The sequence below is a fragment of the Coregonus clupeaformis genome, chromosome 10, assembly GCF_020615455.1.
Source record: "Coregonus clupeaformis isolate EN_2021a chromosome 10, ASM2061545v1, whole genome shotgun sequence".
NCBI classification, from domain to species: domain Eukaryota; kingdom Metazoa; phylum Chordata; class Actinopteri; order Salmoniformes; family Salmonidae; genus Coregonus; species Coregonus clupeaformis.
The window spans coordinates 44,825,543-44,851,633 of record NC_059201.1 but is presented as its reverse complement, the minus strand read 5'-3'; the positions used below and the strand labels follow the sequence as shown (position 1 = coordinate 44,851,633).

At 42.2% G+C, this 26,091-nt stretch overlaps 1 protein-coding gene across 1 annotated transcript in view; it reads left to right on the top strand.

Moving 5' to 3' along the window:
- Positions 1-278: 278 nt before the first annotated feature.
- cfap20dc (CFAP20 domain containing) overlaps positions 279-26,091 on the top strand; it is a 66,666-nt gene continuing 40,853 nt past the window's right edge. Inside the window, exons 1-7 of the mRNA XM_041887848.1 lie at positions 279-618; positions 723-812; positions 1,784-1,877; positions 2,023-2,095; positions 20,548-20,659; positions 21,830-21,983; positions 22,551-22,697. Of these exons, the coding sequence (XP_041743782.1) occupies positions 598-618; positions 723-812; positions 1,784-1,877; positions 2,023-2,095; positions 20,548-20,659; positions 21,830-21,983; positions 22,551-22,697 (691 nt within the window). The 5' untranslated portion in view covers positions 279-597. The remainder of the gene's footprint in view (positions 619-722; positions 813-1,783; positions 1,878-2,022; positions 2,096-20,547; positions 20,660-21,829; positions 21,984-22,550; positions 22,698-26,091) is intronic.

Here is a 26,091-nt window from a genome sequence, read left to right as displayed (position 1 = left end):
TGTCATGTGTTTCATGTGACCTATTCTGTGTGTAATTTTGCTGCAGATGAATTTCCCGTCACTGAAGGCTTCAGGGACAATAAAGATAATTCTATTCAATTCTATTCTTTTTTTTTGTTGCGCTGATCCAAGATCCGTTTTATGTGAAGTTTTGACCAGACTGGGCTAGACTGGCTAGATCTGATCTCATAGCAGTGCCTCTCAGTGCAGCCTCGTGCTACAATGTAGCGTCCTGTCACCATGGAGACACCCCTACTCAAATGACTAGGGAACTTGACTGTGCATTTTAGCTAGCAGACTTTGGCATTTGACAGTTAGCTAGCTAGTTAGTTAGCTTAGCAAACTAGCAAACATTGAAACTCAAGGATGAATAATTATTTAGAGATTTTGCCCTGTTTTGGAACACTCCTGTGGCCAGCGTGCCGACAATCTTTGACTGTAAAGCCAACGCTGGACTGATAGCTAGTGACATGCATGCAATGACGTTAGCCAGCTACTGTAGCCAGCTATTGGAAGTGACCACATGCCAGTCCATAATGTTATCTAGCTAGCTAACATTAGTGGTTGACAAAGGAAAGAAGACGTCCTACCCGAAACATGTTTAAGAACGAATATCAGGTAAATCTTAGTTTAACAAATCTTTAATGTACAACATAGTCTGACCGTTACCTCTCAAACACTCACTGTTTGTGTCATGAAAACGGATGGCATTTCCTTCAAAGGGTGGATCTGCTGTAGAGATCTTCAGTGCACAAGGGAAAGATCCTGTTGCAAAATGGAAACTTTGTGGAGGAAAATCAGCTATAAATAAAGTGAGTTGCATATTGAGCCAGACATATTGCATGCTCTTTCACATTCAATTGTAGGTTGGAAAATATAGCAACCAACCCCCTCTGTGCTTCTTCTTGTTCTCTGTCTTGTCTGTTGCCCTGCCTGTCTGCTTAAGCCTTAGGATATACGTTATAAAAGCCAAGCCGATTTAGGCTATATTGCAAATGAGTGCCTGTCAAATGTGTTCCCCTGAATCAACACTAAGTGTTAATTGCTATTACAGGGCACCAGGCAAACATTTTACCCTGGTGTCACTGGTTCCACTAATTTTTACAGTTGGTGGCACCAGCCCATGATTTGGTCAGACCCAAATCATGATCACACCGACATCATGAGTAATCATCTTATAAAGTAATTCATAGTGCTTTATTAATATTAAGAAGTATAATAAATAGATTACTAAGGTGGGCCTATTCATGAAATAAGTTGTTTCATCTAACACATCCAAGCAGGAATGCATCATTTATGATTGTCACTCATTTTGGGTTGACAATTAAACTATAGTTGCTATATTACTGTCAAAATAGGACTCCAGAATTTCCAGATTTTCTTTTTTGTTTGTTATAGATGAATTACATTCATCTTTATGTGCACTAACAAATATCATATGCTAATTAATTTGGGATTCAACACCTGATAAGGTGCAAACTCAGAACACATGAACTAGATCGCTAACTCTAAATATAATACCCACTGCTAGTAGCCATGTATTCATCCAATAGTAAATGTAATGTCCTAAAAAAAACTTTGCAGTTGTAGGCTACTACCCATGAGACATATATTAAATAAATTAAATTAAATTAAATATAGGGCTATGCCCGCACAATGGCATGTGCAAGAAATTGTCCAGCCCATCTAGCATTTGCCTGAATTGACAGATGGCCAATCTGCCGCTGCTGATATGAATAACCTGATCATCATAATCTAACATTTCTGCCTTGCTCTGCTCCAGGAGTTTGACAAAGAGGTCAAGAGCTTTGTGTACAGTCTGGAGGGGAGCAGCCAAGCTATTAAAATGCAGATGCCAAAGGATGGAAAAATGGCTCGTAAGTCTCAACCATAAACTGTTTGAATAAGACCTAAGAATATTATACCCAAGTAGGCCTATTCAAAAAACAGGGCACGGATTGTATTACTAATTTACTGTAGGTTGAATAATGTTTTTTTTATTTTTTTTTATTGTCATTCCAGTTGGACTGGTACAGAGATTCTTGGTCCTCCAGGTGAATGTTTCCCAATGTAAAGACTTCTCTACAGAGCTTGTGTGAGTAGCCTACTGGACCAGTATCCTCTTATTTTCATTTACTTCATGGCCTTGCTTCACACCAGAACAACCACTGTAACCACACATCTTTAACACTGAAGCTGTCTGTCAGCCATAATCTAACTGCCCCTGGTCACATTTATTATCCCTCCTCCCAAGATGAGTGATTATCTATATCCAGCCTCTAATTCCTCGGGAAAACAGAGTGACAGTTTTATTGGTTCCAAAAGACATCCATTATCTTTTAATGCAGACACTCTCTCTCGCTCTGTCTCTCTCGCTCTGTCTCTCTCGCTCTGTCTCTCTCGCTCTGTCTGTCTGTCTGTCTGTCTGTCTGTCTGTCTGTCTGTCTGTCTGTCTGTCTGTCTGTCTGTCTGTCTGTCTGTCTGTATGTCTGTCTGTCTGTCTGTCTGTCTGTCTGTCTGTGTCTCTCTCTCTCTCTCTCTCTCTCTCTCTCTCTCTCTCTCTCTCTCTCTCTCTCTCTGACAGTGAGTTAGTGTTGGATAATTCTGTAATCTTTTGTCTACTGAAACTTTATTAAGTTAAAAAAAAAACAGTGATGGTGTGTCTGAACTCAAGCATTGTGTTTGATAGGACCTTACCGTTTTAATTAAGGGACTGATGAGATTTATCTCTGTGACACATTATAGTGTGTCGCGCTGGGCAGGCATAGGACCTTTATAGTGTGACCCATTAGGAAACTGTACTTCAGGCAGTAGTAGATGTAATTACAGTAGCAGATCATCATGTTGACGAACAGGTTATCTTTACACAAAGGGATTACACATTGTTCACAGAGCAGCAACCCTATTCACACACATACAGTACCAGTCAAAAGTTTGGACACACCTACTCATTCAAGGGTTTTTCTTTATTTTTACTATATTCTACATTGTGGAATAATAGTGAAGACATCTAAAGAATGAAATAACACATATGGAATCATGTAGTAACCAAAAAGTGTTAAACAAATCAAAATATATTTTAGATTTTAGATTCTTCAAAGTAGCCACCCTTTGCCTTGATGAAAGCTTTGCACACTCTTGGCATTCTCTCAACCAGCTTCAGCTGGAATGCTTTTCCAACAGTCTTGAAGGAGTTCCCACATATGCTGAGCACTTGTTGGCTGCTTTTCCTTCACTCTGCGGTCCAAATCATCCCAAACCATCTCAATTGGCTTGAGGTTGGGTGATTGTGGAGGCCAGGTCATCTGATGCAGCACTCCATCACTCTCCTTCTTGGTCAAATAGCCCTTACCCAGCCTGGAGGTGTGTTGGGTCATTGTCCTGTTGAAAAACAAATGATAGTCCCACTAAGCACAAACCAGATGTGATGGCGTATCGCTGCAGAATGCTGTGGTAGCCATGCTGGTTAAGTGTGCCTTGAGTTCTAAAGAAATTACTGACAGTGTCAGCAGCAAAGCACCCCCACACCATCACACCTCCTCCATGCTTCATGGTGGGAACCACACATGCGGAGGTCATCCGTTCACCTACTCTGCGTCTCACAAAGACATGGCAGTTGGAACCAAAAATCTCAAATTAGGACTCATCTGACCAAAGGACAGATTTCCACCGGTCTAATGTCCATTGCTCGTGTTTCTTGGCCCAAGCAAGTCTCTTCTTCTTATTGGTGTCCTTTAATAGTGGTTTCTTTGTAGCAATTCAACCATGAAGGTCTGATTCACGCAGTCTCCTCTGAACAGTTGATGTTGAGATGTGTCTGTTACATGAACTCTGTGAAGCATTTATTTGGGCTGCAATCTGAGGTGCAGTTAACTCTAATGAACTTATCCTCTGCAGAAGGGTTAACTCTGGGTCTTCCTTTCCTATGGCGGTCCTCATGAGAGCCAGTTTCATCACAGTGCTTGATGGTTTTTGCGACTGCACTTGAAGAAACTTTCAAAGTTCTTGAAATGTTCTGGATTGACTGACCTTCATGTCTTAAAGTAACGATGGACTGTCGTTTCTCTTTGTTTATTTGAGCTGTTCTTGCCATAATATGGACTTGGTATTTTACCAAATAGGGCTATCTTCTGTATACCATCCCTACCTTGTCACAACACAACTGATTGGCTCAAACGCATTAAGAAGGAATTCAATTCCACAAATTAACTTTTAACAAGGCACAACTGTTAATTGGAAATGCATTCCAGGTGACTACCTCATGAAGCTGGTTGAGAGAATGCCAAGAGTGTGCAAAGCTGTCATCAAGGCAAAGTGTGGCTACTTTGAAGAATCTAAAATCTAAAATATATTTTGATTTGTTTAACACTTTTTTTGTTACTACATGATTCCATATGTGTTATTTCATAGTTTTGATGTCTTCACTATTATTCTACAATGTAGAAAATAGTAAAAATAAAGAAAAACCCTTTAATGAGTAGGTGTGTCCAAACTTTTGACTGGGACTGTACATGCACGCACACACACTTTAATTCATTAATTCACACATACAAACACACACAAACTTAAATCAGCGTGCTTAGTACACAGGAAAGGGGAGATGGCATACACTCTAAACTCTGTGTCTAATCCTGTCATCCTCAGAATAATTTCCATATTCAGAATAGCTAAAATCAACACTTCCGATGAGGTGGATATTAAGAAGTTATTATAAACAAAAATAATCAGGTGTTACATTATCTAGAGTGATTTAATTCAAATGTTCTTTTTAATTTAGCAACCTTTTTCTATTTGAGAGAGACAAAAACACATTTGTAGAATTGGCTTTTAGCAAGAAGATAATCCATTTTGCTGAATAACTAATTCCAGTTTAGAAAACAGGTGCTGGCAGTTGATCATATTCAAAGCCCTGGCTTGATTTGTAGTCACAATAATGAAGAGAGTGAAGTGAGTGAAGCAACAGTCTTGGCTGCACACTTTCTTTGCTGATAACTTGCAGTTCATTTGGTTGAAATTGAAACTTAATCAGTTTGGGACTTTGTCTGCCAAATTTGTTCCTCCAACACTTTTGTGAATTGTACTAAATTGAGTAAATATAGGCCTACTGTATTACCGGTATATATAGGCCCTATAATGGGCCGAGTATAGACCCTATATATATCATTCCACAGAGCAGACTTGTTGGTCCCACTGCAGTGAAAACATTGATGTGATGTTGATGAATCATCTTTCTGTGTAGTGTTTGTTATTCGGAAGCACTAATTAATAAAGATGCAATAATAAGAAAAACGCAGCATTTCGATTGTGTCCTGGTCACCGGTACCGTGTAATTATGTAAAACTCCAGGCTGGGGAAAATGCAATCCATTAGAGACATTGGTCATGGTTACTCGTTAGTGTTAATGAAGCTATCGTTCAGATAGAGGAGGGGGCTGTGTTTAAAATGGGCCAGAAGAGCAACTTTAGGCTTTCAGTTGACTTCTTTCCCTCTATTTCATAAGGTCCTACTCTCCTACTTTCTCTCTCTCGCCCTCCCTCCCTCCCTCCAGATGATGTAGATACACTACATGACCAAAAGTATGTGGACACCTGCTCGTCGAACATCTCATTCCAAAATCATGGGCATTAATAAGGAGTTGGTCCCCCCTTTGCTGCTATAACAGCCTTCACTCTTCTGGGAAGGCTTTCCACTAGATGTTGGAATGTTGCGGGACTTGCTTCCATTCAGCCACAAGAGCATTAGTGAGGTCGGGCACTGATGTTGGGCGATTAGGCCTGGCTCGCAGTCGGCGTTCCAATTCATCCCAGAGGTGTTCGATGCGGTTGAGGTCACGGCTCTGTGCAGGCCAGTCAAGTTCTTCCACATCAATCTCGAAAAACCATTTATGTATGGACCTCGCTTTGTGCACGGGGGCATTGTCCACCAAACTTTACAGTTGGCATTATGCATTGGGGCAGGTAGCGTTCTCCTGGCATCCGCCAAACCGAGATTCGTCCATCGAACTGCCAGATGGTGAAGCGTGATTCATCACTCCAGAGAAGACGTTGCCACTGCTCCAGAGTCCAATGGCGGCGAGCTTTACACCACTCCAGCTGACGTGCTCAGCCATGGAAACCAATTTCATGAAGCTCCCGATGAACAGTTCTTGTCCTGACGTTGCTTGCAGAGGCAGTTTGGAACTAGGTACTGAGTGATGCAAGCGCTAAAGCACATGACGGTCCCGTTCTGTGAGCTTGTGTGGCCTATCACTTCGCGGCTGAGCCATTGTTGCTCCTAGATGTTTTCACTTCACAATAACAGCACTTACAGTTGACCGGGGCAGCTCTAGCAGGGCAGATATTTGACGAACTGACTTGTTGGAAAGGTGTCAGCCTATGACAGTGGCACTTTGAAAGTCACTGAGCTCTTCAGTAAGGCCATTCTACTGCCAAATCAAATAAAATCCAATTTTATTTGTCACATACACATGTTTAGCAGATGTTATAGCAGGTGTAGCGAAATGCTTGTGCTTCTAGCTCCGACAGTGCAGTAATATCTAACAAGTAATATCTAACAATTTCACAACATATACCGGTACCCAATGCACACAAAACTAGTAAGGAATGGAATTTAAGAATATATACATATATGGACAAGCAATGACAGAGCGGCATGGACTAAGATACAGTAGAATATTATAGAATAGAATACAGTATATACATATTTAAAAACATTTTTTTTATTTTTTTATTTATTTATTTAACCTTTATTTAACCAGGTAAGCCAGTTGAGAACAAGTTCTCATTTACAACTGCGACCTGGCCAAGATAAAGCAAAGCAGTGCGATAAAAACAACACAGAGTTACATATGGGGTAAAAAAACATAAAGTCAAAAATACAACAGAAAATATATATACAGTGTGTGCAAATGTAGCAAGTTATGGAGGTAAGGCAATAAATAGGCTATAGTGCAAAATAATTACAATAGTATTAACACTGGAATGCTAGATGTGCAAGAGATTATGTGCAAATAGAGATACTGGGGGTGCAAAAGAGCAAAATTAATAACAATATAGGGATGAGGTAGTTGGGTGGGCTAATTTCAGATGGGCTGTGTACAGGTGCAGTGATCGGTAAGGTGCTCTGACAACTGATGCTTAAAGTTAGTGAGGGAGATAAGAGTCTCCAGCTTCAGAGATTTTTGCAATTCGTTCCAGTCATTGGCAGCAGAGAACTGGAAGGAATGGCGGCCAAAGGAGGTGTTGGCTTTGGGAATGACCAGTGAGATATACCTGCTGGAGCGCAGACTACGGGTGGGTGCTGCTATGGTGACCAATGAGCTAAGATAAGGCGGGGATTTGCCTAGCAGTGATTTATAGATGGCCTGGAGCCAGTGGGTTTGACGACGAACATGTAGTGAGGACCAGCCAACAAGAGCGTACAGGTCACAGTGGTGGGTAGTGTATGGGGCTTTGGAGACAAAACGGATGGCACTGTGATAGACTACATCCAGTTTGCTGAGTAGAGTGTTGGAGGCTATTTTGTAAATGACATCGCCGAAGTCAAGGATCGGTAGGATAGTCAGTTTTACGAGGGCATGTTTGGCAGCATGAGTGAAGGAGGCTTTGTTGCGAAATAGGAAGCCGATTCTAGATTTAACTTTGGATTGGAGATTCTTTATGTGAGTCTGGAAGGAGAGTTTACAGTCTAACCAGACACCTAGGTATTTGTAGTTGTCCACATACTCTAGGTCAGACCCGTCGAGAGTGGTGATTCTAGTCGGGTGGGCGGGTGCCAGCAGCGTTCGATTGAAAAGCATGCATTTAGTTTTACTGGTGTTTAAGAGCAGTTGGAGGCTACTGAAGGAGTGTTGTATGGCATTGAAGCTCGTTTGGAGGTTTGTTAACACAGTGTCCAATGAAAGGCCAGATGTATACAAAATGGTGTCGTCTGCGTAGAGGTGGATCTGAGAGTCACCAGCAGCAAGAGCGACATCATTGATATACACGGAGAAAAGTGTCGGCCCAAGAATTGAACCCTGTGGCACCCCCATAGAGACTGCCATAGGTCCAGACAACAGGCCCTCCGATTTGACACACTGAACTCTATCTGAGAAGTAGTCTTGCACTACTCTATCTGAGAAGTAGTCTTGCACTACTCATATGAGATGAGTAGTGCAAGATATGTAAACATTATTAAAGTGATATTAAAATAATAATAATATTATTATTATTATTATTATTATTATTATTATTATTATTATTAAAGTGACTAGTGTTCCATTTCTCTTAAAGTGGCCAGTGATTTGAATAGGCAGCAGCAGCCTCTAATGTGCTAGTGATGGCTATTTAACAGTCTGATGGCCTTGAGATAGAAGCTGTTTTTCATTCTCTTGGTCCCAGCTTTGCTGCACGTGTACTGACCTCGCCTTCTGGATGATAGCGGGGTGAACAGGCAGTGGCTCGGGTGGTTGATGTCCTTGATTATCTTTTTGGCCTTCCTGTGACATCGGGTGCTGTATGTGTCTTGGAGGGCGGGTAGTTTGCCCCAGGTAATGCGTTCGGCAGACCGCACCACCCTCTGGAGAGCCCTGCGGTTGCGGGCGGTGCAGTTGCCATACCAGGCGGTGATACAGCTTTTAGGATGCTCTCAATTGTGCATCTGTAAAAGTTTGTGAGGGTTTTGGGTGCCAAGCCAAATTTCTTCAGCCTCCTGAGGTTGAAGAGGCTCTGTTGCGCCTTCTTCACCACACTGTCTGCGTGGATGGACCATTTCAGTTTGTCGGTGATGTGTACGCCAAGGAACTTGAAGCTTTCCACCTTCTCCACTGTGGTCCCGTCGATGTGGATAGGGGGGTGCACCCTCTGCTGTTTCCTGAAGTCCACGATCATCTCCTTTGTTTTGTTGACGTTGAGTGAGAGGTTATTTTCCTGGCACCACACTCCCAGAGCCCTCACCTCCTCCCTGTAGGCGGTCTCTTTATTGTTGGGAATCAAGCCTACTACTGTTGTGTTGTCTGCAAACTTGATGATTGAGTTGGAGGTGTGCTTGGCCACGCAGTCATGGGTGAACAGGGAGTACAGGAGGGGGCTGAGCAAGCACCCTTGTGGGGCCCCAGTGTTAAGGATCAGCGAAGTGGAGATGTTGTCTCCTACCTTCACCACTTGGGGGCGGCCCGTAAGTAAGTCCAGGACCCAGTTGCACAGGGTGGGGTTCAGACCCAGGGCCTCGAGCTTAATGATGAGCTTGGAGGGTACTATGGTGTTGAATGCTGAGATATAGTCAATGTACAGCATACTTACACACAGTTGAAGTCGGAAGTACACCTTAGCCAAATACATTTTAACTCCGTTTTTCACAATTCCTGACATTTAATCCTAGTAAAAATTCCCTGTCTTAGGTCAGTTAGGATCACCACTTTATTTTAAGAATGTGAAATGTCAGAATAATAGTAGAGAGAATGATTTATTTCAGCTTTTATTTATTTAATCACATTCCCAGTGGGTCAGAAGTTTACATACACTCAATTAGTATTTGGTAGCATTGCCTTTAAATTGTTTAACATGGGTCAAACATTTCGGGTAGCCTTCCACAAGCTTCCCACAATAAGTTGGGTGAATGTTGGCCCATTCCTCCTTACAGAGCTGGTGTAACTGAGTCAGGTTTGTAGGCCTCCTTGCTCGCACACGCTTTTTCAGTTCTGCCCACAAATTTTCTATAGAATTGAGGTCAGGGTTTTGTGATGGCCAATCCAATACCTTGACTTTGTTGTCCTTAAGCCATTTTGCCACAACTTTGGAAGTATGCTTGGGGTCATTGTCCATTTGGAAGACCCATTTGCGACCAAGCTTTAACTTCCTGACTGATGTCTTGAGATGTTGCTTCAATATATCCACATAATTTTCCTTCCTCATGATGCCATCTATTTTGTGAAGTCCACCAGTCCCTCCTGCAGCAAAGCACCCCCACAGCATGATGCTGCCACCACCCTGCTTCACGGTTGGGATGGTGTTCTTCGGCTTGTAAGCAGCCCCCTTTTTCCTCCAAACATAACGATGGTCATTATGGCCAAACAGTTCTATTTTTGTTTCATCAGACCAGAGGACATTTCTCCAAAAAGTACGATCTTTGTCCCCATGTGCAGTTGCAAACCGTATTCTGGCTTTTTTATGGCGGTTTTGGAGCAGTGCCTTCTTCCTTACTGAGCGGACTTTCAGGTTATGTCGATATGGGACTCGTTTTACTGTGGATATAGATACTTTGTACCTGTTTCCTCCAGCATCTTCACAAGGTCCTTTGCTGTTGTTCTGGGATTGATTTGCACTTTTCGCACCAAAGTACGTTAATCTCTAGGAGACAGAACGCATCTCCTTTTCTGAGCGGTATGAGGGCTGCGTGGTCCCATGGTGTTTATACTAGCGTACTATTGTTTGTACAGATGAACGTGGTACCTTCAGGCGTTTGGAAATTGCTCCCAAGGATGAACCAGACTTGTGGATGTCTACAATTTTTTTTCTGAGGTCTTGGCTGATTTCTTTTGATATTCCCATGATATCAAGCAAAGAGGCACTGAGTTTGAAGGTAGGCCTTGAAATACATCCACAGGTACACCTCCAATTGACTCAAATGATGTCAATTAGCCTATTAGAAGCTTCTAAAGCCATGACATCATTTACTGGAATTTTCCAAGCTGTTTAAAGGCACAGTCAACTTAGTGTATGTAAACTTCTGACCCACTGGAATTGTGATACAGTGAATTATAAGTGAAATAATCTGTAAACAATTGTTGGAAAAATTACTTGTGTCATGCACAAAGTAGATGTCCTAACTGACTTGCCAAAACTATAGTTTGTTAACAATACATTTGTGGAGTGGTTGAAAAACAAGCTTTAATGACTCCAACCTAAGTGTATGTAAACTTCCGGATTCAACTGTAGGTATTCCTCTTGTCCAGATGGGATAGGGCAGAGTGCAGAGTGAAGGCGATTGCATCGTCTGTGGATCTATTGCGGCGGTAAGCAAATTGAAGTGGGTCTAGGGTGACAGGTAAGGTAGAGGTGATATGATCCTTGACTAGTCTCTCAAAGCACTTCATGATGACCGAGGTGAGTGCTACGGGGCGATAGTCCTTTTTTTTTTTTTTTTTTTTTTTTTTGTCATTTAGCAGACGCTCTTATCCAGAGCGACTTACAGGAGCATTTAGGGTTAAGTGCCTTGCTCAAGGGCACATCGACAGATTTTTCACCTAGTCGGCTCGGGGATTAGAACCAGTGACCTTTCAGTTACTGGCACAATGCTCTTAACCACTAAGCTACCTGCCGCCACAGGTAGCTTAGTGGTTAATTTAGTTCAGTTACCTTTGCTTTCTTGGGTACAGGAACAACGGTGGCCATCTTGAAGCATGTGGGACAGCAGACTGGGAATATGTCCGTAAACACACCAGCCAGCTGGTCTGCGCATGCTCTGAGGACACGGCTAGGGATGCCGTCTGGGCCTGCAGCCTTGCGGGGGTTAACATTCTTAAACGTCTTAATCACGTCGCCCATGGAGAAGGAGAGGCCACAGTCCTTGAAGTGCCTCGTCAGTGGCACTGTGTTATCCTCAAAGCGGGCGAAGAAGGTGTTTACCTTGTCTGGAAGCGAGACGTCGGTGTCGGCGACGTGGCTGGTCTTCCTTTTGTAGTCCGTGATTGTCTGTAGACCCTGCCACATACGTCTCGTGTCTGAGACGTTTAGTTGCGACTCCACTTTGTCTCTATACTGATGTTTTGCCAGTTTAATTGCCTTGTGGAGTGAGTAGCTACACTGTTTGTATTCTGCCATATTCCCAGTCACCTTGCCATGGTTAAATGCGGTGGTTCGCGCTTTCAGTTTTGCGCGAATGCTGCCATCTATCCACGGTTTCTGGTTAGGGTAGGTTTTAATAGTCACAGTGGGCACAACATCACCTATACACATCCTGAGAAACTCAGTCACTGTTTCAGTGTATTCATCTAAATTATTTTCGTAAGCTACCCTGAACATATCCCAGTCCACGTGATCAAAACAATCTTGAAGCGTGGATTCTGATTGGTCAGACCAGCGTTGAATAGTCCTTAGCACGGTTATTTCCTGTTTGAGTTCATGCTTATAGGAAGGGAGGAGCAAAATGGAGTCGTGGTCAGATTTTTTGCCAATGTTTGTCTATGGAGATTGCGTGGCTGTGTGCTTGAAATTATACACCTGTCAGCAATGGGTGTGGCTGAAATAGCCAACTCCACTAATTTGAAGGGGTGTCCACATACTTCTGTATATATAGTGTAGATGAATAATAGCATAATACGTTATGATTGCATTCAGAACTGATCACAGTAACAGTAATTGGTGCTCACCAGTGTAGCACCCTGACCATGGGCGAGGTGAGGAAATTAGATATTTAATCATATCTGCTAGGCAGAGGTAACAGGTGAACACTGTTCCAAAGCCCATTACAGAGGAAAGACATGCTGGGAGACAGAGGATGTCCCAAATGGCACCCTGTTCCCTATATAGTTCACTACTTTTTACCAGAGTCAAAAGCCCTAGTCAAAAAGTAGTGCGCTATAAAGGGAATAGGGTTCCATTTGGGACGCAGAGAGAGGCTGTTTAGCATCAGGACAGCCATGTTGATAGGCATTGTCTTAATTTGTGTCCGTGTGAATATAGGTTAAACACACCATCTCAGCTGTAAGTGGAATAAGGTCTTAATGCTGTAATGCTCTCGCAGGCCAGGGGGCTTGATCAGTTGTTAACATGGCGTGTGTGTGTGTTTGTGCGTGTGTGTGTGTATTGAGGATGGAGGAGAACCCAAGCCATATGCCATATCCTTACTTGTTTTTGCTTACAATCATTTCACGAGTAGGGTTGCAAAGCTACCGGTGATTTACCAAATTACCGGAATCTTCAGTAATTTCTTCTGTAATTTCGGCAATTCTATGGTTAATTGTTTATATACATACATATTGTCCATTAGTTTTTAGTGGATAGACCATATGGTTCAAGAGAAAATAGACTAATTAATAAGGTCGATGTCCGCGCCCCCTTCAGAAATCTAATTAGCATAATACAAAGATCCCCATAAATTCTGTCAGTTTAAGCAAGCAAGAGATATCTGTTGGATGCATCTCAATCCACCGCATCCGCCTATGTAACACTTCCGCATTTGCGGTGAAAGGTGACAGAGCTAGAGCGGTGTTTGTCAGACCATGAGACATCCCTAAAATCGGTCTTCTCACAAAATTGTCTGAACGGTTAGGCCTAAAAACTATTATTATGACCCTTCTATGGAAAGATGAGACTCTCACGAACACGATGATGTTCTCCGTGTTGCTCTACGAACCCCCACAAGTGTCTTGGGACTCGAGCTCAGTTGGTAGAGCATGGCGCTTGCAACGCCAGGGTTGTGGGTTCGATTCCCACGGGGGGGCAGTATAGAAAATGTATGCACTCACTAACTGTAAGTCACTCTGGATAAGAGCGTCTGCTAAATAACGTAAATGTAAAAATGGTACAGCCGATGTGCCAACTTCTGTCTGTCAGTTTGGGCTACACACTAATATGTGACTTGTTTCAGGAAACTAGGCTTATGTCGCGGGTCACTACTTCACAGAAGAGCCATTTGAACGTAAACTTTCTTTTTTTTCTCAAACTGCGTTTTTGGGCAAAAATGCCTTCTGGAACATGTGAACTTTCATGTGCCTTAATAACAAACTTACAAGCCTAGTTGGTTTAGCCACAGAAAAAGACAGCAACCTTCCCGCTAGCCATGATTGGCTGAGATAATGAGTAGGCTGGAAATGCAGAGAGATGAGTTCGGATTGGCCTGCCATATAGCACGCTTCTGTCTATTTGAGCTGGTCAGTATGTGTAGGTAATACTGTCTAACGCGGCATTAAAAAATATATATTTCTTAGTAGAACTGCATAAGTGTTGCTCTCCAATTTCTGGAGGACCGAGTTTTGAAATCAGTGGAATTATAGTATGATAGCTAAGGAGATGGAGAAAACACCTGTCTACGGATTACATCTTCAAACTAAGGGCAACCATGGAATCCGTGACAGGGAGAAGCTTCCAACCATGATGTATACAGGTAAGATAGTCTAGCTACCTACATTTTCAGATATTACACATTTCTAATTTTGACAAAGTCGTTTTCATTTCAAGTTAAAGTGTACGGTTAGCTAGCTAGCTAACGCTAGCTGGCTGGCTCGCTAGCTAACGTTACGTGTATGATCTTATTATTCATATCTCAGAGCCATTTGCTTTGCTAGTTATAGCCTAATGTTAGCTAGCTAACATTGAACCTGGTTGGTTAGCTACCTGCAGATTCATGCAGGGTAGTAACGTCATGAGTTGGGATTATGGTTAATTGTTTAGCTAGCTAGCTAGCTACATGTCTTAACAAAAGACTCCACTATGCAAGTATCCATTTCAATAGAATGTCACTGCGACAAGTGTTGATAGACGTAGCTGGTAAATTCGCTCTGGCCCCTCTGAGTAAAGGTGAGACTCACAAACACGTAGATGTCGGTTGTTTTGCTCTAGGACTGTCACGCCCTGGCCTTGAGAGCCCGGTTTTCTTTGGTTGGTTTGGTCAGGGTGTGAATTTCTATGTGTAGATCTAGTTATTGTAGTTCTATGTTGGCCATGTCAATCGTTGTCTCTGATTGGGGATCATACTTAGGTAGCCATTTTGCGTACCTATGTTGTGGGATCTTGACTCTTGTTTGGCTTGTTTGTGTGGGTAGCCATTGTGAGCTTCACGTTACGTTGCTTTTGTTGTTTTGTCATGTGTTAACTTAGTTAATAAACATGTATGCATTCCACGCTGCACCTTGGTCCAATCCTGTATTCAACGAACGTGACAAGGACGCCCACAGGCATCACAAGTCTCATCTGAATGTCCCCAATGTACCAGTTTTCAATGTACCAGTTGGAAAAAATTGTTAGTACAGTATATATGGAGACTGTTTAGTGACAAAAATAAGGGGTTAAATACATGTTCAATGCATTTGTATGGGCTAATAGCAGTAAGGCCAAATAAAATGTTTAATGAAATAATATTTTTATATTCATTTTTGATTCTTCAAGGGGTCATCAAAATCAAATAGAAAAATGATCCTTGGTATGACCTTCTTTAAAAAAAATCCATATAGCTTAGACAGGGTTTATGGGTTAATGAAAAAAGCATCTATCAACAATGGCATTCTTTTCAATCAACTCTGCAACTCTTCCAACTATTGACTTTTTTCACAACTGCCACCAGTTTGATTTACAACAAAGACATAATAACATAGTAAAATAAATAAAAGTGTGTAAAACAAATATAAAGGATATTCAATGCTGAAACCCTCATATTAATCACCAATGGTATTCACATTCAAGTTGATGGTTTATATTTAAGATAATGTTTTACAGCTTTGTCATTAAATGTTTTATTTTAAAATCATATTATTTGATTATTTTATATATTTTACATGTGATAAGGCCACACAGAGTGACAGAAATAAGTACAGACACCTGTGATAATCTGAAGTACCAAAAAAAGGCCACTAAATGTCATCTTATAAAATTCCGCAAAAAATTATAGTAGTAAATCAAAAGTTTCCAGTAATATACCCTCTCTTTGCAACTCTAATCATGAGTAAAATGCTTAATTGCACACACATAACTTAAAATTGTTTAAAAATGCAACAGTTTTTCATCAGCCTCTGATCACACAGTCCTAAACTCGTGACAAATCCGACCTTGAGTTGGCTCAAGCTGCTGAACACTCTCTGTACCCAAAGTAGCAAATGTTTCACTGTTCTCATTGTTCAACTGAAAGTTGTATCAGTTTCGTATCAATGATGCATGTATACGTACAGTGGGGGAAAAAAAGTATTTAGTCAGCCACCAATTGTGCAAGTTCTCCCACTTAAAAAGATGAGAGAGGCCTGTAATTTTCATCAAAGGTACACGTCAACTATGAAAGACAAATTGAGGGAAAAAAATCTAGAAAATCACATGGTAGGATTTTTTATGAATTTATTTGCAAATTATGGTGGAAAATAAGTATTTGGTCACCTACAAACAAGCAAGATTTCTGGCTCTCACAGACCTGTAACTTCTTCTTTAAGAGGCTCCTCTGTCCTCTACTCGTTACCTGTATTAATGACACCTGTTTGAACTTGTTATCAGTATAAAAGACACCTGTCCACAACCTCAAACAGTCACACTCCAAACTCCACTATGGCCAAGACCAAAGAGCTGTCAAAGGACACCAGAAACAAAATTGTAGACCTGCACCAGGCTGGGAAGACTGAATCTGCAATAGGTAAGCAGCTTGGTTTGAAGAAATCAACTGTGGGAGCAATTATTAGGAAATGGAAGACATACAAGACCACTGATAATCTCCCTCGATCTGGGGCTCCACGCAAGATCTCACCCCCGTGGGGTCAAAATGATCACAAGAACGGTGAGCAAAAATCCCAGAACCACACGGGGGGGACCTAGTGAATGACCTGCAGAGAGCTGGGACCAAAGTAACAAAGCCTACCATCAGTAACACACTACGCCGCCAGGGACTCAAATCCTGCAGTGCCAGACGTGTCCCCCTGCTTAAGCCAGTACATGTCCAGGCCCGTCTGAAGTTTGCTAGAGTGCATTTGGATGATCCAGAAGAGGATTGGGAGAATGTCATATGGTCAGATGAAACCAAAATATAACTTTTTGGTAAAAACTCAACTCGTCGTGTTTGGAGGACAAAGAATGCTGAGTTGCATCCAAAGAACACCATACCTACTGTGAAGCATGGGCGTGGAAACATCATGCTTTGGGGCTGTTTTTCTGCAAAGGGACCAGGACGACTGATCCGTGTAAAGGAAAGAATGAATGGGGCCATGTATCATGGGATTTTGAGTGAAAACCTCCTTCCATCAGCAAGGGCATTGAAGATGAAACGTGGCTGGGTCTTTCAGCATGACAATGATCCCAAACACACCGCCCGGGCAACGGAGTGGCTTCGTAAGAAGCATTTCAAGGTCCTGGAGTGGCCTAGCCAGTCTCCAGATCTCAACCCCATAGAAAATCTTTGGAGGGAGTTGAAAGTCCGTGTTGCCCAGCCCCAAAACATCACTGCTCTAGAGGAGATCTGCATGGAAGAATGGGCCAAAATACCAGCAACAGTGTGTGGAAACCTTGTGAAGACTTACAGAAAACGTTTGACCTGTGTCATTGCCAACAAAGGGTATATAACAAAGTATTGAGAAACTTTTGTTATTGACCAAATACTTATTTTCCACCATAATTTGCAAATAAATTCATTAAAAATCCTACAATGTGATTTTCTGGATTTTTTTTCTCATTTTGTCTGTCATAGTTGACGTGTACCTATGATGAAAATTACAGGCCTCTCTCATCTTTTTAAGTGGGATAACTTGCACAATTGGTGGCTGACTAAATACTTTTTTCCCCCACTGTAATTCAGAATGAATTGAGACTGAGAAAAATTATTTGTGCTCTGCCTTTGAGCCATTTGGCTTTTAGCCCCCAGTGCTATTATGCTACTATGATCATCAAACTGTAGACAGAATTGCCATGCTATTTATTTTGTACTATGCCCTTGCGTCTAAGATATAACTTGCTCTCGCATGTATCCAGAAGAATTCGGTATCACATTTGTTACTTTGACCACCACCCTGGCTTCAATTCTCCTCTCTCTCCAGCCAAGTCAACTTACCAGAAATTGTGTGTATGTGTGTGTGATCTCCCCCTGGCTTTTATTTATTTATTTATTACCTATATGATTTTTTATAAAAGCCTGTGTGTGTCTGTGTATGTCTTTGCAGAGAATGCATGCAACATACAATGAATGCCATAAAAGACAGGCCAATATACAATATTTTATTATAATGTCACTTTGTTTGATGCCTTAATAACATACCCTCAGGGGGCTTCAAGCTAGCTGTAACATTACATTTTCACCCTTCAACACATCTTCATTCCTCACACAAATTGAATTATTTTTTAGGGGTGGGGGATCGGTAGATAGGTGCTATAATTCAGTGGAGGTGGTGAAAGTGAATTAGCATGTAAATTGATTAATTCCCTCTTCTCTTCTACCCTCCACCTCTTAACAATGTAGGGGATGCATCTCAACATGCTGACTGACACAAGACAATAGATTATGCTACTGAAAGCTGTGTTAGTGGAAAAATAGGTCAGCTCTCCCTCACTGTTAAAGAGGGAATCCGGTTTAACAGTGAGGTTTTGGTAAACAGCTGAGGGACGGGCCTGGAGAAATTTTATTTATTAATGAGCTATTGATGCAAGGACTGACCATCCAATATATAAACATTATATTTTAAGCATATGTTGAGACTATACAGTTTTGTGTACATTTGCAATGTTTACAAATATTGGAGTAAAACAAGCTTATATTTTGGGTTCTGATGGGGTACGATAGTTGAACTAAGCTCATGAGGCATTTATAAGTTCTATTCTTCAAGAATCAATGAGTATACATCATCAATTTATAAGTCCAAAAATTGATGTAGCAACTGCGGATTGTTCCTTTAAAAGATCAAGCTTATTTTTCTTATTAAAACCATAACATTTCATTTGATATTTTAGTCATTTAGCAGACACTCTTATTCAGAGCGACTTAAAGGAGCAATTAGGGTTACAGTGCATTCGGAAAGTATTCAGACCCCTTCCCCTTTTCCACATTTTGTTACGTTACAGCCTTATTCTAAAATTGATTAAATAAAAAAATGTCTCATCAATCTACACACAATACCCCCATAATGACAAAGCGAAAACAATTTTTTTTGCAAATGTATTAAATATAAAAAACATATACCTTATTTACATAAGTATTCAGACCCTTTGCTATGAGACTCGAAATTGAACTCAGGTGCATCCTGTTTTCATTGATCATCCTTGAGATATTTCTACAACTTGACTGGAGTCCACCTGTGGTAAATTCAATTGATTGGACATGATTTGGAAAGGCACACACCTGTCTATATAAGGTCCACAGTTGACAGTGCATGTCAGAGCAGAAACCAAGCCATGAGGTCGAAGGAATTGTCCGTAGAGCTCCGAGACAGGATTGTGTCGAGGCACAGATCTGGGGAAGGGTACCAAAACATTTCTGCAGCACGTAAGGTCCCCAAGAACACAGTGGCCTCTATCCTTCTTAAATGGAAGAAGTTTGGAACCACCAAGAATCTTCCTAGAGCTGGCCGCCCGGCCAAACTGAGCAATCGGGGGAGAAGGGCCTTGGTCAGGGAGGTGACCAAGAACCCGATGGTCACTCCGACAGAGCTCCAGAGTTCTTCTGTGGAGATGGGAGAATCTTCTAGAAGGACAAACCTCTCTGCAGCACTCCACCAATCAGGCCTTTATGGTAGTGTGGCCAGACTGAAGCCACTCCTCAGTAAAAGGCACATGACAGCCCGCTTGGAGTTTGCCAAAAGGCACCTAAAGGACTCTCAGACCATGAGAAACAAGATTCTCTGGTTTGATGAAACCAAGATTGAACTCTTTGGCCTGAATGCCAAGCGTCACATCTGGAAGAAACCTGGCACCATCCCTGCTGTTAAGCATGGTGGTGGCAGCATCATGCTGTGGGGATGTTTTTCAGCGGCAGGGACTGGGAGACTAGTCAGGATCGAGGGAAAGATTAATGGAGCAAAGTACATAGAGATCCTTGAGGGAAAACCTGCTCCAGAGCGCTCAAGACCTCAGACTTGGGCAAAGGTTCACCTTCCAACAGGACAACGACCCTAACGACCCACACAGCCAAGACAATGCAGGAGTGGCTTTGGGACAAGTCTCTGAATGTCCTTGAGTTGCCCAGCCAGAGCCCGAACCCAATCGAACATCTCTGGAGAGACCTGAAAATAGCTGTGCAGCGACGCTCCCCATCCAACCTGACAAAGCTTGAGAGGATCTGCAGAGAAGAATGGGAGAAACTCCCCAAATACAGGTGTGCCAAGCTTGTAGCATCATACCCAAGAAGACTCAAGGCTGTAGTCGCTGCCCAAGGTGCTTCAACAAAGTACTGAGTAACGGGTCTGAAGACGTATGTAAAAGTGATATTTCAAGGGATATGAATACTTTCCGAATGCAATGTAAGTGCCTTGCTCAAGGGCATATTGGCAGATGTTTCACCTAGTCGGCTTGGGGATTCCAACCAGCGACCTTTCGGTTACTGGCCCAACTCTCTCAATCGCTAGGCTACACTCTTAGAAAAAAGAGTTCCAAAAGAGTTATTCAGCTGTTCCCATAGGATAACCATTTTTGGTTCCAGGTAAAACCCTATTTTGTTTCAGGTAGAAACCTTTTGGGTTCAATGTAGCATGCTCAGTGGAAAGGGTTCTATATGGAACCCAAAAGGGTTCTACCTGGAACCAAAAAGGGTTCTTCAAAGGATTATCCTATGGGGACAGCCGAAGAACCCTTTTAGGTTCTAGATAACACCTTTTATTCTAAGGCTTGAAAGTTTTGTTGTAATATATAATTGCTGTTCACTATTTCCTCATTAATTCCTTCACTTATTTTACAGGATAACTGATTTAGGTCATCTGAAAAGGAGGCTGTACCTATCCACGGTTCATAAGGAGTTTTCTGCTACACCCTTGCATGCAAGGATACCTTTTGGTCTGAAACGCAACGTTGTGAGTATTGCCCTCGCCTCCACCGCTACCATAAGTATAATATATCTAGGCTGCTTGTGACTTAAGAAAGTGCTGCCAATTTCTACCAGTTCAAAAGATACTATCCCAGCTAACAATTGTAGGGAGAGAGAAATGTTTTGTAATGTTATCCATAATGTTCTTCTGATGTTTGAGTGTTCAGTTTTCCGTTAGTTATAGGAACATTCTATCTATGTTAGCAGAAAAACGTCTGAGAACCTATTTAGCATGTTTGGGTGTTAGTTAGGACAACATTTCCTTAATGTCAAACATAACTTACCCAGAACGTGGTTACCATGTTCTCAGAATATTCAATATTAATGTTCTAGACACGTTTCATGGGATGTTGCAAGAACATTTAGGTGTCCAGTTTTCTGAGGGTTAGGAAAATACTCCATCAACGTCACACCAAACATACACAGAACATGGTTGCCATGTTCTCAGAATATAAGATATTCATGTTCTAGACACGTTTCATGGGACGTTGCAAGAACATTTGCGTGTCCAGTTTTCTGATGGTTCTGAGAATATTCCATCAACGTCACACCAAACATACACAGAACATGGTTTCCATGTTCTTAGAATGTAAGATATTTATGTTTTAGACACATTTCTTGGGAGGATGCAAGAACATTCATGTTTTCAGTTTTCTGAGGGTTAGGAGAATATTCCATCAACGTCACACCAAACATACACAGAACGTGTTGCCATGTTCTCCAAATATAAGATCTTAATGTTCTACACACGTTTAATTGGAACATTGCAAGAGCATTCCTGTGTTCAAAGACATTTAAAACATAGGACATTCTGTTATGGTCCCCTGGAGGTTTTTGTTTAGTTCCCGGGTTTTTCAGGATGTCGCCTGATGGTTCCAAAGAAACGTCCCCACCATTTTAATTGAAAACAATCACAGTAAGGTACTTAATTGTTACCCACAAATGATTTGATATTGAGATTAAAAACGTCTGCATTGGACCTATAAAGGAATGTTCTCTAAAGTTGTGGGAACGTTTGTTGTTAGCTGGGATATTGCTTCAACAAACTTTTTAACAAAAAAAAACAGGGACAAGGAGGACAGCTGTCAACCGTTTAAATTGCGTTAGACCCTCTGAACAAAACAATTTTCTTCTCTTCCTCTTTTCTCATCTCTAGTGGTGCAACATGTGCATCGACCTTGTGTCATTCACCGGTGAGCTGTTTAAAGGTGCAGGGTTCTTATCCTTGGATGGAATCACTGTCTCTGCCAGCTGTAAGTTACGGAGAATCTTCACCATGAAGACTGAGCCTGCAGGGGCTTCTGATGGAGGTAAGACATTCAGTCAGTCCATCAGTCAGTCACACCAAAACACTCTAAACGCTCCATCATGGCAAGACATGTCTTCTTCCATTGTCCATTCCATGGATATTAAACTGTAAATTTTTATTCTGATGAATATTAGGCCTTTTTGAAAATTGATGATTGGCCTACCACGGTAGGTTGCTTAAACAGTCATGGTAAGCTGATGTGTATCATGTGAATAGCCTCTTCCTACATGGTGAATCAATGGCAAACCCCAGGGTGAGTCCAACCTCACACCTCCATCCCTCACAGAGCACCATGACAGTGATGTTTGTTGACAACTGATATGGCACAGCAACGCCTGTAGCTGCAGATTACTGGTGTGTGTGTGTATGTACACCGCCTGCTAATTCATCTGGAAAAAGGGATAGGCCTGGATTTATTTGTATTTTTATGAATTATAATTCAAAAGCTTATTTTCTCTTCCTCGAGAAAGCCAATAGCTCCATGATTATGTTTTCAGCTAGTACACTTTTGGTTTATTTCATTCTCTTGTTTTATGCAAAGTGTTTTTTGTTTGTTTTCCCTCTGTAGACCTATATATTGGTGGAAATGGTCCCATGGACTCGATCCCTCGGAGCTGCCAGTTTCCCCCTGACATCCACCAGGTGATCCAGGTGATGAACATGGAGAGGCTGAGACTGGCAGACCTGAAGACTGGCCCTATCAACTATGAGTCTGGTAGGTGAGACAACAAATCTATGAAGTAAATAGATAAAGAACCTACATCCCTTCTGTGAAGTGTTGAATACAAGTAAAAAAAGAAGTTGCACACTCAAAATCATGTATGTGTGTGACTTTCTTCTTCGTTTGAGAGAACAAATGTAACAACATTGCACTCTGTGTTTATTTCTAATGCTCCTCTTTAGTTGGAACAAGCACGTTATGGTTGGGATGGAGCTTGAGTTCTTGTTCATCTGAGTTCTTAAACGTCAATAGCTGACCAAGTGATTGTCCAATAATAGTAACAACAACCCAGTAATACAAAACAATCAAATCAAGTCCAGTATTTATTTTCATCAAACAGTTCAAGGCGATGTCCATCTTTGACCAAGAAGCAAATAATAATTCAGTTCAATTCATTTCCATATAAACCAGACTTTTCCATTTGTTTCAAACAGACACCAGTAATTCTCTGAAATTGGTTTGCCCTTTCTGGCTCCTACTGTTTTTGTTTCTCTGATTGGATATGCTTCATGACTGGCTAAACTCAGCCTCAGACCCCCACCACTAACCAAAGTAAAGATAGTCCCATAGTTGCAAACAGTTTTCTATTTATTGAAAGCAGCATATTACTAATCTTTATCTTTGAAATTGAAAATGTGTTTTGTTTTTCAATATGTCCATAACACGTTTAAACACAATAAACAGTCTAATATAGATTGTGCTTTTCCAGACACTTTTGTTGCATGTAATCATGTGCTTGTCTCTCATGGCTTACATAATAATCTGTCAGTTCAATAATCTCCTGTTGATTCATGAGCTGCTATCACAGATCGTATGTAAAGTCTAATAGAGTTTCTGAGGGATTAAAGACATAAAGACAGGGCCTTAAAGGCATACCCAGGAAGACAGCATCATCAGAGTACAGCAACATCCATGTAGATTATGTGGCTTTACAAAACCATTCATCCATAACTTTGAAAGGCGGTCAAAGTTCCATTGTTGTTGTTTTTTTTGTTGTTGTTTTTGTACTGGTTGAAAGCAATGAAAAACCAGAACAGGCAGTAAGTAGTACTTTAGAGGACTTTACTTTATTCTCATCTAAAAGCTTCCACTCTGCTGCAGGCGGCACAGTGTGATTGTTGCACTCTAAAACCCAGGTGGCCTTTGGAATGAGTGTCGCACACCACCCCGCACCTGTACACCCAGAGAGAAAGAACAGCAATTATATGTGTTTATGAGGAAGAAAGACATGCGCCAGTGATTCAGCAGCCCCACTCTGTTCCCCTACAGACAGACAGACAGTACCTCTGTGTGGCCTTTTTATCAGCACATATTTATTTGTTCTGACAGCTGTCTCCAGCATGTTGAGTCACTTGGCCGTGCCATTAGAAATTAACAGTAATCACACGCACACACACACACTTGGACGCATGCATGCATACACACACACACACACACCAAGAGAGAGACACACATTCATACACACGCAATGCGCACACACACCCGCGCACGCACACACCATTCGTTTTCTTGTAAATTAGTTATCATAATTGGTTGGTCGAGTTATTAGCATAACATGCCTAATAATGATTAAAAGGGATTGCTATTAAAGTAGACATCCAATCTAATTGTGTAAAAAAGACTGTTGCTAATTACTGTTGCTTGAGTTTAGTACATTTGTCAGCCAAACAGCAAATGAAAAGATGAAACATTTATAGAGATGTTTTGTTGTTGTTGAGAGCAGTTGAACCAATTATATGCTGGGTTGTTGTCTTTTCACCAATGGTGTAACCTCGTCTTTAGGTTAATCCAATTATCATTAGGCACTTTGCTATGGAAAAGTGTAGGCGGGTTGTTCCCTTTTGGGCAGTATGGTGAAGAAAAACTTTTTTATTTCGCCTAATTTTAATATTCTGTCATAACGAGCACATGTTCAACTTAAAAAAATAACAATCTCAAGAGGTTAAATATATACAGTACCAGTCAAAGGTTTTGTCAGTGTTTTGAGGTGGATGTGGTGTTGGAGTCAGGCGCAGGACACAGAAGCTTAGTCCAAACAGACTTTACTTGTCAGCAAATGACAATACAAAATAAAGGGCCTCAAATAACGGAGGCGAGCGATACGCAAAACAGTGCGTAAAACACTAAACATAAGCGATGCGCAAACAGTGCGTCAATACACTTAATAACAAGAATGCAAAATCCAAAACCTCAACGGACAGGCGTACAACACACAACTACAAACAAAACCAAAGGAAACTTATAGGTGACATAATCAGGACAGGATAAGACACAGGTGCACCAAACAGACAAAACCAAACAAACACAGAGAACATCAAACGGTAGCAGCTAGTACTCTGGGGACGACGAACGCCGAAGCCTGCCCAAACAAGGAGGAGGAGCAGCCTCGGCGGAATTCGTGACAGTACCCCCCCTTGACGCGCGGCTCCAGCCGTGCGCCGACCCCGGCCTCGGGGACGGCCAGGAGGACGTGGAGCAGGGCGCGTAGGATGACTGCGATGGAACTCAGTCAGGAGGGATGGATCTAAAATGTCCCTCCGAGGCACCCAGCACCGTTCCTCCGGACCGTACCCCTCCCACTCCACGAGATATTGTAGACCCCCATCCGACGTCTCGAATCCACGATGGACCGGACTGAGTACGCCGGAGCCCCCTCGATGTCCAGTGGGGGCGGAGGGGTCTCCCTTATCTCACTCTCCTGGAGTGGACCAGCTACCACCGGCCTGAGGAGAGACACATGGAATGAGGGGTTAATATGATAGTCATTGGGCAGTTGCAACCTGTAACACACCTCATTCAATCTCCTCAGGACTTTAAATGGCCCCACAAACCGCCGGCCAAGCTTCCGGCAGGGCAGGCGAAGGGGCAGGTTTCGAGTCGAGAGCCAGACTCGATCTCCAGGGGTGTAGACTGGACACTCACTGCGGTGGAGGTCGGCGCTCGCCTTCTGCCTGCGGATGGCCCGCTGCAGATGGACATGGGCAGCGTTCCACGTCTCCTCCGAGCTCCGAAACCACTCATCCACCGCAGGAGCCTCGATCTGGCTCTGATGCCATGGTGCCAGAACCGGCTGATAACCTAACACACACTGAAAAGGGGTCTGGTTAGTATAGTACACTCCTCCGGCCGGCCCTGGCAATAGGATCTCAGAAACCTACCCACATCCTGGTTTACTCTCTCCACCTGCCCATTACTCTCCGGGTGGTAACCCGAGGTAAGGCTAACCGAGACCCCCAAGCGTTCCATGAACGCCCTCCAGACTCTAGAGGTGAACTGGGGACCCCGATCAGACACTATATCCTCGGGAACCCCGTAGTGCCGGAAGACGTGGGTGAACAAAGCCTCAGCGGTCTGTAGGGCAGTAGGGGAGACCCGGCATAGGAATGAG